Source organism: Aegilops tauschii, chromosome 3 (assembly GCF_002575655.3).
Source record: "Aegilops tauschii subsp. strangulata cultivar AL8/78 chromosome 3, Aet v6.0, whole genome shotgun sequence".
NCBI lineage: Eukaryota > Viridiplantae > Streptophyta > Magnoliopsida > Poales > Poaceae > Aegilops > Aegilops tauschii.
The window spans coordinates 615,974,221-615,988,515 of record NC_053037.3 but is presented as its reverse complement, the minus strand read 5'-3'; the positions used below and the strand labels follow the sequence as shown (position 1 = coordinate 615,988,515).

General features: G+C 45.1%; 1 protein-coding gene across 1 annotated transcript; it reads left to right on the top strand.

Annotated features, from left to right (window-relative positions):
- Positions 1 to 8,817: 8,817 nt before the first annotated feature.
- On the top strand, positions 8,818 to 11,485 carry LOC109736115 (serine decarboxylase 1-like). The gene is made up of 6 exons (XM_073496026.1): positions 8,818 to 8,907; positions 9,828 to 10,363; positions 10,520 to 10,713; positions 10,827 to 10,979; positions 11,072 to 11,158; positions 11,223 to 11,485. Exons 1-6 carry the CDS (start codon positions 8,818 to 8,820, stop codon positions 11,483 to 11,485), a joined length of 1,323 nt encoding a protein of 440 aa, XP_073352127.1.
- The last annotated feature ends 2,810 nt before the right edge of the window (positions 11,486 to 14,295 follow it).

The window sequence follows — 14,295 nt, the reverse complement described above, 5'->3', positions numbered from 1 at the left end:
TACATGAATGGTGCTAGATTGCTAGCCCTATAGAGATATACTCTATCTTTGCAAGTGTGTCGTCGTCTCTTCCTTTGCCCGCGACTATATTGTACCCTTGGTCGAGAAAACCCTACGACTCCAAGCACGTGCACGGTTTGTCCTTGAGAGAGACCTTGAAAACGCAAACATTTGCCAGAAAATCTATGCGGGTAAACACTCCCTGAACATTGCCTAGGTATATCGTCTGCTTACCTACGGTAGTTCGGACCTTTGGTGCAGCTGGCTGGAGCATGAATTCAATATATACTTATCGTTGTTTGCACTTGCATGCACTATTGTCTGTTGAATCACTACACTGTTGCACTTGCATGCACTATTGTCTATTGAATCACTACACGGTACCCATATGGTTTACATGGAGAAAAGGGGACGGAGGCAGGATTTGGGTATAGGGGTCCAAGCCAACTTGAAGAAAAAAACTGCCTAGTGCATAGAACTAGTAGAAAACAGGCCTTTCGTCCGGTCCATTAGCCCCGGTCTGGTTTTGGACCCCGGACTAATGGTACCATTAGTCTCGGTTCCAACAGCTATGCATTAGTCCCGGTTCATTTGTGACCTATAGTCCCGGTTTGTGATACAAACCAGGACTAAAGGGGTGGTGGACCCCCACGAGCCCCTTTAGTCCCGGTTTGTATCACAAACCGGGACTAGAGGTAGCCCTTTAGTCCCGGTTTGTATAACCAACCGGGACTAAAGACGTCCCTATATAAACCCTTCATCCAGCCCGAGCCCATTCTCTGTTTTCTCCTTTCTCCTCTCTGTTCTTCCCCTTAGCTCGAGCTCATCCTCCAATTTTTGCCAAGATTTGTCAAGATTTGAGGCACCCCATCTATCCAAGTGTTCACAAAGGTTAGCAACTTTGTCCTTTCATCTCTCATTGCTAGATTAGCTCGTGCAATGCTCTATAAGTATAGTGATTTGTGGGTTTTAGTTTGGGAGTAATTGTGTGGGAGTTTATTTGATTTATATGCAATGTGAGCTCAAATTAACTTCTTAGTTTGCATATGTGTAGGTGTGGTTTACTTAGTGCCTTCCCGTCCCCGTCCTAACCACCATTGATCGCCCGCACCGTCCCGTCGCTGGCACCACCTTGGTGAGCCTCTTGTTCTTATCCTTCTTATAAAAAAAATCTTATTTGTATGATTTAGATGGTTACTTGTATAATTATCTTACTTGTATGATTGTTTGCTATACATAGTGCCATGGTCTTGATATCCATCCCCATCGGCCCTCGTCTGGTTTATGATTCGGATGTGGTATAATTCTATTTTATAACTATTTGTTGCATTTCGCGTTTATGACAATTATGCCCATCAATTTGACATAGATATTTTTATCTAGGAGGTATGTGAACCGGAAACTGCAATCGACCCTCTTGTCGAGAAGTTAAATTTAGTTGAAGAAGAAACGAGTATTTGAAAGAAAATTGAAAAGAATTGAAGAAGAGAAGATGAAATTGGAGGTGTATGTTGCCGATGTCGTAATGATCACAAGATCAAGATGGATGCAATGCGCTTGAAGATTAGAAAGATTAGAAAATATGCCGTTAATAAAGAGGCTTGGTATCACTATGTTGTTGGATCAATTATTACCTTAGTTGCGATCTTAATCGCATTTGTTGTTGCATTTAAATGCTTAGCTAGATAAGTATGTATGAACTTGTATTAATTTCGTCTTTTCGGTGTTGTGTAATGAAGATGGGCCGGCAATGGATGTACAATGACCGACGCTCTTCCCGGTTCATTGATGGCATGCATACTTTTCTGCGTGCGGCTGAGGCAAACAAGCTGGATGGTTTTATGTGTTGGCCATATGGTGTTTGCAAGAATGATAGGAATTACTCTAGCTCAAAAGTCATTCATCCACCTGTTTATGTCCTGTTTCATGTCCGGCTATAACTGTTGGACCAAGCACGGAGAAAGAGGGGTTCTAATGAAAGAGAGTGAAGAAGAAGAGGATGATGACGGCTATCCTGGGTTTCCTGAATACGATTGTACTACAATGGGAGAAGAAGCTGAAGAAGAGGCATCAGATGAGCCCGCTGACGATCTTGATCGGGCCATTGCTGATGCAAAGAAAAACTACGCAAGTGAAAAGGATAAGTTGAAGTTGCAGCGCATGTTAGATGATCACAAGAAATTGTTGTAACCAAATTGCGAAGATGACAAGAAAAAGCTGGTACCACACTGGAATTGCTACAATGGAAGACATAGAATGGTGTATCTGAAAAGGGATTTGAAAAAGTTGCTGAAAATGTTAAAGAAGATGCTTCCAAAGGATAATGAATTGCCCGACAGTACGTATGAAGCAAAGAAGGCTGTCTGCCCTCTAGGATTAGAGGTGCAGAAGATACATGCATGCCCTAATGACTGCATCCTCTACCGCGGTGAGGAGTACGAGAATTTGAATGCATGCCCGGTATGCGATGCATTGCGCTATAAGATCAGCCGCGATGACCCTGTTGGCGATGTTGAGGGCGAGCGCCCCAGGAAGAGGATTCCTGCCAAGGTGATGTGGTATGCTCCTATAATGCCACGGTTGAAACGTTTGTTCCAAAATAGAGAGCATACCAAGTTGATGCGATGGCACAAAGAAGACCGTAAAAAAGACGTGAAGTTGAGAGTACCCGCTGGCGGGTCGCAGTGGAGAAAAATCGAGAGAAAGTGGCGGGACTTTGCAGATGACGCAAGGTACGTATGGTTTGGTTTAAGTGCAGATGACATTAATCCTTTTGGGGAGCAGAGCAGCAATCATAGCACCTGGCCTGTGACTCTATGTATCTATAACCTTCCTCCTTCGTTGTGCATGAAGTGGAAGTTCATTATGATGCCAGTGCTCATCCAAGGCCCCAAGCAACCCGGCAACGACATTGATTTGTACCTAAGGCCATTAGTTAAAGAACTTTTACAGCTGTGGGATATAAAAGGTGTACGTGTGTGGGATGAGCACAAACAGCAAGAATTTGACCTGCGAGCGTTACTGTTTGTAACCATCAATGATTGGCCTGATCTTAGTAACCTTTCAGGAGTCTTCATCTTGTGCACCATGTCATGTATAAACTTCCTTGTATAAGTCATGGGCTGACAGAAGTGGCCCATGAGTGAACCGCCATGGGGGTCCTCGGCCCGACCCACCTAGTTGGGAGATGACGTAGTGAGTACCCCATAGTTCAGGACACCAACACCAGCACCACGAGGTCACGAGGCGGCACGGACAAGACCTCCCATGCCACCAGAGCGAGCCCACTCTCGATTACTTCCACCTTCCTTGTCACTCGCCACTGCCACCCTCCCCTCGCCACGGCTTCGCCGACGGCGACTTAGGAGCTGGTGGCATAAGAGTTCTATAATAATGAGACTTTGCCGATTTTATTTAGTCCGTTGAGTCATTTTTCATTGGAACCAGGCAAAGTCATAGCTCTGCCGAGTTGCTTATCACTGCTAAGTCCAATTGTAAATCAAACTTGACAGACAAAAGTTTGCAGAGTTCCCGATAGAATGAACTCGGTGAAGTTCTAGAACTCGGGAAAAAACCAGATTCTAGTAGTGACAAGAGTTTTATAATAATAATAAATTAGGTCTATATAGATCCAATTCATTCATTTTCCAAGCAACCATAATGCTAATCACTATAGGCTCCGACCTATCTGGATAGTGTTGGCATGAGCTTGTTTAGGAATGAGAGTTTTAATAATGAAAAATTAAGTATATAATAGATCGAATTCATTCATATTCCAAGCAACCATCAAGTCTTGGTTGATAAGCCCCCAAATTGCTGATGAAAGATACTAAAAGAAAAGCCATCAGGACCAGAAGCACCTTCAACATATACAAGAGCCGAAGACAAGCTTTATTTACTCCCTCCGGTCCTTTTTAGTTTGCATATATAATTTGTCTGAAGTCAAACTTCACAAATTTGACCAACTTTATAGAAAAAAATACCAACATTCACAATACAAAATCAATATCATTACATGCGTCAGGAATTTGATTTTCATAACTTTTAACTTCAGTATTGTAGATGTTGATAATTTTTGTATAAATATGATGAAATTTTAAGAAGTTTGACTTTAGACAATTATTATATGCAGAGTAAAAAGGACTCGAGGGAGTACATCACAACCGAAGTATTCCATTTGTAAATACTGGCACTACCCTATCACTGGGCTAATCTGGCGTTTCATTCACGGACATAGCAGAGACTATTGGAGATCTACTTTATGAGAGCATGGCTTTAGTATCGTGAGGGGGTGTCCTGTTTGAGAGAGACGGGGATAATTGGAAATCACCTGAATAGTCTCTGGCTGGGTCTCCTCCAATCCGCCTGCATGCTCCTCATTCGCTGTCGAATTAATACGGTTGATCACCGAGGTCTTCTTATGATTCGAAGGCTCCGACCAATATGGATTGATCCACAGCTGGAGAGTGGATTTCATTTTGCCTCTGATTTCTTGCAGTCCTGGGGGATCCTCGACGCTGCCTAGGAATCGCCGCGATACACTGTCTTCCTCACGTGATATTTGATTCTGTCGACCACGATTGTGGCTACATCGTTGGTGGCAGCCCCCATCGAGAAAGTCAGCGCCGAGTCAAGTATTAGAGTGGACGAAAGCAAAATTGACGTCAATTATGTTTGCACCGAGGACCAGCTTACAGATATCCTAACCAGGTCTTTGGGACGACAGAAGTTCATGAAGATGCGACGAAGGATTGATGTTCAAGCTGTGAAGTGAGGACATCGTCTTTAGGAAGCTGATTATTGGATTAACCATGATTAGTAGTCTATGTCCGGCTCGGTCTAGAGTCAGTCACCGTATATGATTCTTATAGTTAGCTAGGTTAGCTACTACGTATTCCTATAAATACCTATGTATCCCCTTGTAAAATTAACCCAGATCAGATCAAAGACATAAAGAAACAGGACCGATACGGCCCTGTAGCCATCAAATCGCCTCGTGCGCTGAGTAGCCGGTGACTAGCTAGTACGTGGTACGTGCATGTGCTAGCATCATACGTACGTGAAGAATCGATCAAGGAGCTAGCTAGACCAGCTTCTTGGTACGTGTGTGTCTCCATCAAGATTCAATCAGCTACTGAGTTAGCTTTCAACTACGTACGTGCAGTCTGGGTACGGCCCAAAAGTACTGTGTGATAGCACTTGACGGAAAGTAATCGTCTACGAGCACGTACAAGGATTGGGCCAACAATTGGTATCTAGAGATTTTGGTGTATTGGCTTGATTTTTGAAAAGCAATCGAAAGATCATGTCGAACACGGGCATGGAGACCGTGACGGCAGGAGCGGGAGCACCAATGCCGATGGTGGGGGTGTCGCAATTCCCCCGTCTGGATCGAGAGGACTACACACTATGGGCGATGAATATAGAGGTCGCGATGGAGGGGGCTGAGTTCTGGGAAGCCGTCGACCCCGGCAGCGCCGAGTACGAGAAGGGTGCGGCAAAGTATCGGATAGATCGTCAGGCTTTAACAACGATCTACTCCGTCATGTCGAAGGATGTGCTGCAGCACCTCGCCGGAAATAAATCGGCGAAGGAGGCATGGGAGACCATCAAGATCCTGCACCAGGGTCATGACCGTGTCAAGGAAGCACACCTTCAGTACCTGATGAGAAGCTGCGAGTGCCTGAAGATGGATGAAAGTGAGACAGTTGATCATTTTGCCTCCCGTCTCAAGACCCTCGTCAACGGCATACGCGGCTATGGTTCATCCCTGGAAGAAGTTGCGATCGTTCGATGATTTTTGTGCGCCGAGCCGGCACGCTATATTCAGATCGTCACGTCGATCGAGCAATGTCTCGACCTGAAAACTCTCACGGTTGAGGATCTCGTCGGAAGGTTTAAGGCCCAGGACGAGAGACTTTGTCTCAGCTTTGGCGACTCGGAGGAGAGTGAGCACCTGATGCTGACAAGGGCGCAATGGATCGCCCTGTCGAAAGAAAAGCAAGGCGGATCCACGAGCAGCGGCAAGAAAAAGGGATCACAATATGCCAGGAGGCATATGCAAAGAAGGTACTTGAAAGCTGAGGCATGAAAGATTGCAATCCAAGTCGTGTTCCGATGAAGCCACGTCTTATACTAAGGAAGAAAAATGAAGCGCCCGCCGTTGATACAACGGAGTATAGAAGTGTGGTCCGAAAGTTGAGGTATCTCACAAATACAAGACCGGACTTGGCATATTCCGTTGGCATAGTGAATCGCTTCATGGACCCACGACTGAACATTGGATAGCTGTGAAAAATATACTCAGGTACATCAAACGGACAACAAACTTCGGTTGTGTCTATTTGAGAGAGAAGAAGAAGGAGAAGGTGGAGCTACTTGGCTATAGTGATAGCGACATGGCAGGAGAAGTGGACGACCGTAAAAGTACCTCGGGCGTGACACATTTTTTGGAAAAAAAAGCATGGTGAGTTGGCTATCACAAAAGCAGGAAGAGGTCACAATATCATCCCGTGAAACAGAGTATATTGCAGCTGCAATCGCGGTGTGTCAAGGCGTGTGCCTAGGAAGACTACTCAGTGACCTCACAGATACGGAACCAGAACGAGTGGTGCTCAACGTTGACGACAAGTCTACAATCTCTCTGTTGAAGAACCCAGTGCATCATGGTAGATGCAAGAACACCGATACAAGGTATCATTACCTACGGGAGTGCGTCGAAGTTCATGAATGGTAGACGTCAACTATGTTTGCACTGATGACTAGCTTGATGATATCCTAAGCAGGTCTTTGGGACGACAGAAGTTCATGAAGATGTGGCCAAGGATTGACGTCCATGCTGTGAAGTGAGGACATCGTCTTTAGGGGGTGATTGTTGGAATTAACCACAATTAGTAGTCTATGTCGTGCTCGGACTAGAGTCAGTCACCGTATAGGATTCTTATACTCTCTCTGTCCGAAAAATCTTGTCCCAAACTTGCCTCTCAAATGGATGTATCTAGCACTAAACTGGTGCTAGATACATATTTAGGGCTAGATATATCCATTTGAGGGACAAGCTTTTTGAACGGAGGAAGTAGTTAGCTAGGTTAGCTACTACGTATTTCTATATATACCTATGTATCCCCTTGTAAGATTAACCCAGATCAGATCAAATAAATAAAGAAACAGGACCGATACGGCCCTGTAGCCATCAAATCACCTCGTGTTCTCTCGTGCGCTGAGTAGCCGGCGACTAGCTAGTACGTGGTACGTGCATGTGCTAGCATCCTACGTGCGTGAAGAGTCGATCAAGGAGCTAGCTAGCTAGCTTCCTGGTACGTGCGTGTCTCCATCAAGATTCGATCAGGTACTGAGTTAGCTTTCAACTACGTACGTGGAGTCTGGGTACGTCCGGAAAGTACTTGGCCAGATCAACGACTGCGTGATAGCTCTTGACGGAAAGTAATCGTCTACGAGCACGTACATCTCTGTTCTTCGCCTATAAATCCCACGCCATTTACGATCCTTCTCCCACACCCACCTCTCTCTCTCTATCTATCTCTTGTATCTTGAGGCGGTGATCTGAATAAGGCAGAGAAGAAAATTGATGTTGTCGTAGGAGGATGGCAAGTGATGGCCAGGGCCGGGCGGACAAAATCCGGGGCCCTGTGCCAAACTAAAAAATGGGGCCCTATCTCACTAAAAAATGACGTAACAAGCAATTATAATGTATATATTAATATATATCAAGCAGAATTTTTCATAATGTATATAATATAATGTCTTACATAACAATTGGACGTATAAAAAATCATACCTATTCAACTCCCGGCTGCTATTTATTTGAAAAACTCCATTCTTTTAGTATTCTTTGAAATGAAATCTTCAATGATATCCTTATAATCAATCTTCTCCAACACTTCACTCTCAAGTGCTATTGTGGCCAAATCATTGAGTCTTTGTTGTGTCATAGTAGTACGCATATAGGACTTCAATAGCTTCAACTTAGAAAAAACTTCTTTCTGCCGATGCAACTGCCACAGGAATGGTAAACAGAACTCTATATGCAATACTTGTATTGGGAAAACAGTCATGCCGCTTAAAAAAATTAGAATTTCAACAGGTCCAATATTTTTTGTTGGCATGAAATAACGATCTCTAATGAAGTAATGATCCCTGTCAATAATTAATTAGAAAATTAAGAATTCAGATTTAGGAGTAGGAACCGAAGTTAACCAAAAAGAATGACTCGCTAAGCACCTAAAGGCTAGCATCGGTCACCGATCAATCCGATGAGATGACGTAGACGAGTCTAAAATTTGAGAAAGGAGTCAAGGAAGGCAACGGCGGCACCACAGCAGTGGCCTGTCGCTTAGTCGGCTTGAATCCGAAATCGGATCGGTCCAAGGAGTAAGGACCAGGGACCGAGCGAGAGCCACCGAGGGACGAGGTGTCGACGTGACGACGTCAAGGGCCCCAGGCGTCCAGCCGTCGAGGGCTCCAGCGATCCGATCCCTGTAGGCTGTAGCGATCTAGTGTTTTTTTAATGGTAGCGATCTAGTATTTTTTAGATAACGTAGCGAATTAGCGATGCCCTCGTCGCCTCTTTTTTTCTGAGTGCTGCCTCGCGGCCTGACCCTCTCGTAGCGATCGGGAGGAGTCCCACCGCTCCGTCCGCTCGATGGCCTCGCTCTCGCTCGATGGGCCTAGTCACTCGCCGCTCGGCCCAGTTGCGCTTAACTGTTACTACACCCATATAAAAAATATGGGGCCCTCCAGAATTTTGGGCCCTGTGCGGGCCGCACCTTTGGCACCACTGTGGGCCCGGCCCTGGTGATGGCCACTGATGATCACCTGAAAGCTGTGGGAGACACGGGCAAGCAGGGGCGCCTGCTGGTGGAAGGTTTCGCAGTGCAGGAGCCGCCGGTGGATGCGGAGGCTAGGGCCCAGCGGCAGGCGGCGGTGGCAGCCCTCCTCGCCGGATTCGCCCACCACCTCCAGGAGAGGACCGCCCATCACATGGGTACGTATGCGATGGCCGACGTGCATGCGGGCCACATGCAAAGTTTACTACTTACTCCCTCCGTTCGGAATTACTTGTCTCGAAAATAAATGTATCTAGAACTAAAATACGTCTAGATATATCCATTTATGCGACAAGTAATTCCGAACGGAGGGAGTACTATATATATGTGTGTCAGTGTTCCTTTTAATTTTATATAATCATCGTAGCTCAAAATACAAAATCACAGCAACCAAGGAGAACAATTTATTTGTTTATTTTTGCGGGAAAAGGAGTACAATTTTCTAACGTGCAGGGCCGAGCCGGCAAAATCGGAGGCCCTGTGCAAACTCTAAAATAGGCCTTATCATCTGGCCATCTGTAGGTCTAGGATCAATGTTAACATTATCACCACCTGCGTAATCTTGATCAAGTGACCGGTTACAGGAGGACACTTGTGTTTTTTTATAGCAAACTTATTCATATCTCCTTTCGAGTTAAATCCTTTTATCTTTCTTGTTTCTCACACATTTTTGTTAACCAGATTCATGTTTTCTAAATAAAGATTGCAGTACTAGATGCCTAATAAATGAAAAGAATTAAATTAACTACAAGATTTCAGCATAAATAAAAAGCAGGCAGAAATCGAAACTCAGAGTCAAGGGCTCAAGGAATCACCGGTTCTTGATGCGGCGACGCTTAAAAATTCAGAGATCGGATGATGGCCTAAACTTTCCTTGCCTTTAGGTGAATCAGGCCCTTCCTGCCGGCTGCAGTTTGGCCGTTCCTGCCTTCCTTCCTGGTCTTGCCCTCATGTTCCTGACTCCTGAAAAAAACCTTTCAGCGTTGGAACGGAGCTGCTCGACAAGAGCCCAGAGATTCATGGGCAAGGAAGGAGAACTGGAGGAGACCTAACCTGCCGCGTCGATGGCCGCCAGCACCAGACGAAAAGACGAAGGGACGCCTCGTTGCTTCGCTCCCTTGTTGCTCGATCCCCTGGATCGGGGCTTCACGCGTGCGAGAGCCGCCAGACGCCAGGCAATATCGGCCCAGATCCAAATTTAAGAGGCCCATCTATGGAGATTTGGGGCCCCTGAAAACGGGGGGGCTCGGGCCTGCTAACGTGCTTAGTGATTTGGCATTGGCAAGGTACCCATTTAATCTAGACTTCGACTTCAGCGTCCTCGACCAATTCCAGAGCTTCTCCATCAACAACCTCGGCGGTCCTTTCATCGAGAGCAACTACGGCGTGCACTCTAGGCGGTTCGAGGTTGCCGTGCTCGACTGGTTCGCCCGCCTATGGAACATCCAGCAGGATGAGTATTGGGGATACATCACCACCGGCGGAACCGAAGGGAACCTACACGGCCTACTAGTTGGGTCAGTATATCTATTTGTGTGCACGCGGATCATTAATTTACAACACATGAATTTGATTTTTATTTTCATCCATTTCGCCAAGAATCTGGACACGTATAATTATTTCACTTGGTTTTAAACGAATACATTAATTTCATATGCACTTAACATTTGCAGGAGGGAGATTTTTCGTGATGGGATTATATACGCATCTTGTGACTCACACTACTCCGTCTTCAAGGCGGCTAGGATGTATAGAGTCGAGTGCGTCAAGATTGACACACTTGTTTCTGGAGAGATGAACTGCGCGGATTTTAAGTCCAAGTTGTTGATGAACGCCGGAAGGCCTGCGATTGTCAATGTGAATATAGGTTACCATCTTGATTTTACATTTACATTCAGATGGTTAAAACTGGCTTTGCTTAAGTGTCCCTTGGTGGTTCATGTTGACACACTTCCTTTTTTTTGCTTTTGTTTCTTTCAGGAACGACCGTCAAGGGAGCCATTGACGATCTTGACAACATCATAAGAACACTAGAGAAATGTGGGTTCCGAGATCGATTCTACATCCATTGCGATGGTGCTCTGGCTGGCCTTATGATGCCATTTATCAAACAAGTGGGTGGTGTTGACATACGTAATTACCACATGTTGTAACAAATTTGAATTTTTTTTCGATAAATCGAGAAAATGACCTAACTTACTTACTTTTATTTTATTTTCCTCTAGGTACCAAAGGTGACATTCGACAAACCTATTGGAAGCGTGAGCATCTCAGGCCACAAGTTCATGTGATGTCCAGTACCATGTGGCGTGGTAATAACAAGGCTCGAGCATGTAAAAGTGCTCTCCACTGACATTGAATACATATCATCTAGAGGTTCGACGATCATGGGGAGCCGTAACGGGCACTCACCTTTGTTCTTGTGGTACACCCTGAACAAGAAGGGTTACAAAGGCATCCAGAAAGAAGTTGAGAAGTGCATGAGAAACGCTCATCACCTCACAAGCCGTCTCAGGGAGAAGGGGGTGAGTGCATTCCTAAATGATCTGAGCAGCACGGTGGTGTTTGAGAGGTCGCGGGATGAGTCATTCATGCACAAGTGGCAGCTTGCATGTGAGGGGAGCATTGTGTCGTGGTAATGCCAAATCTAAGTGTGGAGAAACTCGACGGCTTTGTCGAAGAGCTCGCTGTCGGAAGAAGGATGTGGCATGAAGATGAAGGGTTTAGCGTGCCGTGTGTTGCAAAGGACATTGGGGAAGAAAATTGCCTCTGCGATGTGCATGACAAGAATTCAAGAGATGCATAAGATCGCTGGAGGATTAGACAATGATATCTTATAAACCCGAGTTTTCAAGGGCACATTTGATTGATCTGGCTTTCATAATTTCGCCCAAAATGGCCATTATTATCATTTTCTTTTGTTAGGTTGTCTGCGATAGTGGCATGTATTTATTTGTACATTGGTTAACCAATTGATAGGTTTGGTGTTTTCTATTGTGCATGGTTTCAAATTATTTTATTGCATCATGCTTGCTCCGGAAGAATCACATGGGGTAACAACTTGTTGGGCCCCCAAGTGCAAATGTTTCCAGCTAGAACCTAGTTTCCCTCTGTTAAGAAACCAAAGTTACCAATCCATGAATCAAAGATTCCTGGTTCAATGATCAGCCCTACAGCACAATTGAGTACATCCCTGAGTTTGTAACAATTCTAGTGGGGTTGTCAATCTCACTAACTTCCCTACTTGTAACAATTATATTCCTCCCAGTCTCATTCTTCAACCTCTCGCTGCACACATCCATCCTCCTCATGTTGCATTCCACCTCTCTCCCTCCTGCAATAGCATGCCACAAGGTCGGCCACCCACGCCACCCTACTAACGGGACCACGCGGGGGCTGCTACGAGAGGGGAGTCATGGCCTGCTGCAAGTCGGTTCTTTTTATTGACGTCAATGGCTACAACCGATGACGGTGCTGCAACCATTGTCAGTTCTTGCTACGACCGGCGACAAAATTTGCTGCAACTGGCACGGCGGGATGCTGGGGTGGCATGCACGGCGACCTACAACCGGGGCGATGGCATTTTTTTTGCAACCATTGTCAGCGTTGGCTACGACCGGTGGCAGAAATTGCTGCGACGACAAAGGCCATGCTTTTGTGACCAACGAGGCGTCTTCCTCAGCGGCGACGGAAGACGGCGAGTGCTGGTGGCCGGGGCCATGCGCGGGGTAGCCGGCAAGCTCAGGTGGCCTAGGGCGAGCGCGACGACCATGTTTTCCCCTGGGATTTTCTCGTACGGGAGATGCGAGCGAGGATGAAGGAAGAGATTGGCTCAGATCTGTAAACAAATACGACGGTATGAACACACGGTGACAAAATGAAGCGGCTTTCGTCACTATAATTTAGTTTCTTCATTTGTATGAGATGTATATAGTTGGTTCTATGCATGGATTTGAAACTAAGGTTTTTTCGGTGTTTTAATTTAGTTCTCTACGGCATGAAAACAAAGACGACGACTGGCGGGGCCTCTTCCACTACAACTGTGAGGGGCCTCCTACAGTGAATTATTACTTGTGATTCACCAAAACGAATCATTTCATCTCAGTACTCTCTCCGCATCCATATTACTTATTTTACATTTGTCTAGATACATCCATATCTAGACAAATCTTAGATAAGTAATACAGATAGGAGGGAGTAATCATATTACCTCCGTCAGAATTACTTGTCTCGGATTTGTCTACATACGGATGTATCTAGACATGGAGGGAGTACAATACATTGTTTCTTCTACCTAGACCTCCTTGTCGTTGCAGTTCACAGGATCAAGGAAGCTCAGAATTTAAGCAGCACACTCCCACTTTATTAGAAATTAATATCGCATTGCAGTAACAGAAGTGTTCAGAGATTCAGTGGTTTGGGAATGGCCCGCAACTAAAAATTCAGAGATTGAAATACGATTCAAATGCTGTAACTGGGGGAAATAATGTATGTGTAACGCACACGCATCATAGCTTCCAACACGGCATTGGCATTGAACAAGCAAACACATCCGACCCACGCATCACTTTCGAATACATCGGATCCACGCATCACCTTCTCTTCCTAGACCACAACACGCTCAGAGGAACCAACTCTTCTTCCTGGACCACATGGCGTGAGCATCCGTTGATAGATGAAACAGCATGAGCTTTCCATATGAACAGGGCACCACTAGGAATACAGACCTACAAAGTAACATAACAAGCATCAAATATATCAATTGCTGCATGTGATGCATCAAGTTGACATAGAGGTGACTATCGCATTGCCCAGTAACAGTGAATTACATGAAAAGAAAGAACATCATAATCAGGGAACAAGAAATATGTACTTTGCAACCGTCCTGATGAGCACATGGCATCAAGCCACAAGCTGAAAGTTCTATGTGTGCATATCACATTAAGCAACCTAGAGTTCATACGATAAGAATGCACTACGCCGACTGATTTATTCAAGAAAGAAACAAGATCATGGGCTCGTGCCAGATGCAAGAGCTGGGGGGCTTGATAAAGCAGATGCAGAGGAGACAATAATGAGGCTAAAAGGGTTGTAGATGAAGAAAGGATATGATACAGGAACATAAGGAACCTGATTAAATACATTCTGACCAGGGAAACAAAAGCAAAAGCTTAGCGGTGTATCCATGTATACAACTTTTTGGTTGTTTTATCTTTTATGTCTTGGCGTCTATACGACTGTAGGCATAAAGTTACTTGCCCAGATCAGTTGGAATTAATGATAGCAATAATACCTCCTCCTTCCTGTTTAGCAGATCAACACAGACAATCAACAAACAACCCAAAATAAACAGTTCCACTAAATGTACTCATAGACAGGTTATATTTAAAAATAAAGAAACTGGGAATAATCTAATGATGTGAAAAACTATTCATATATAGTTCAAATT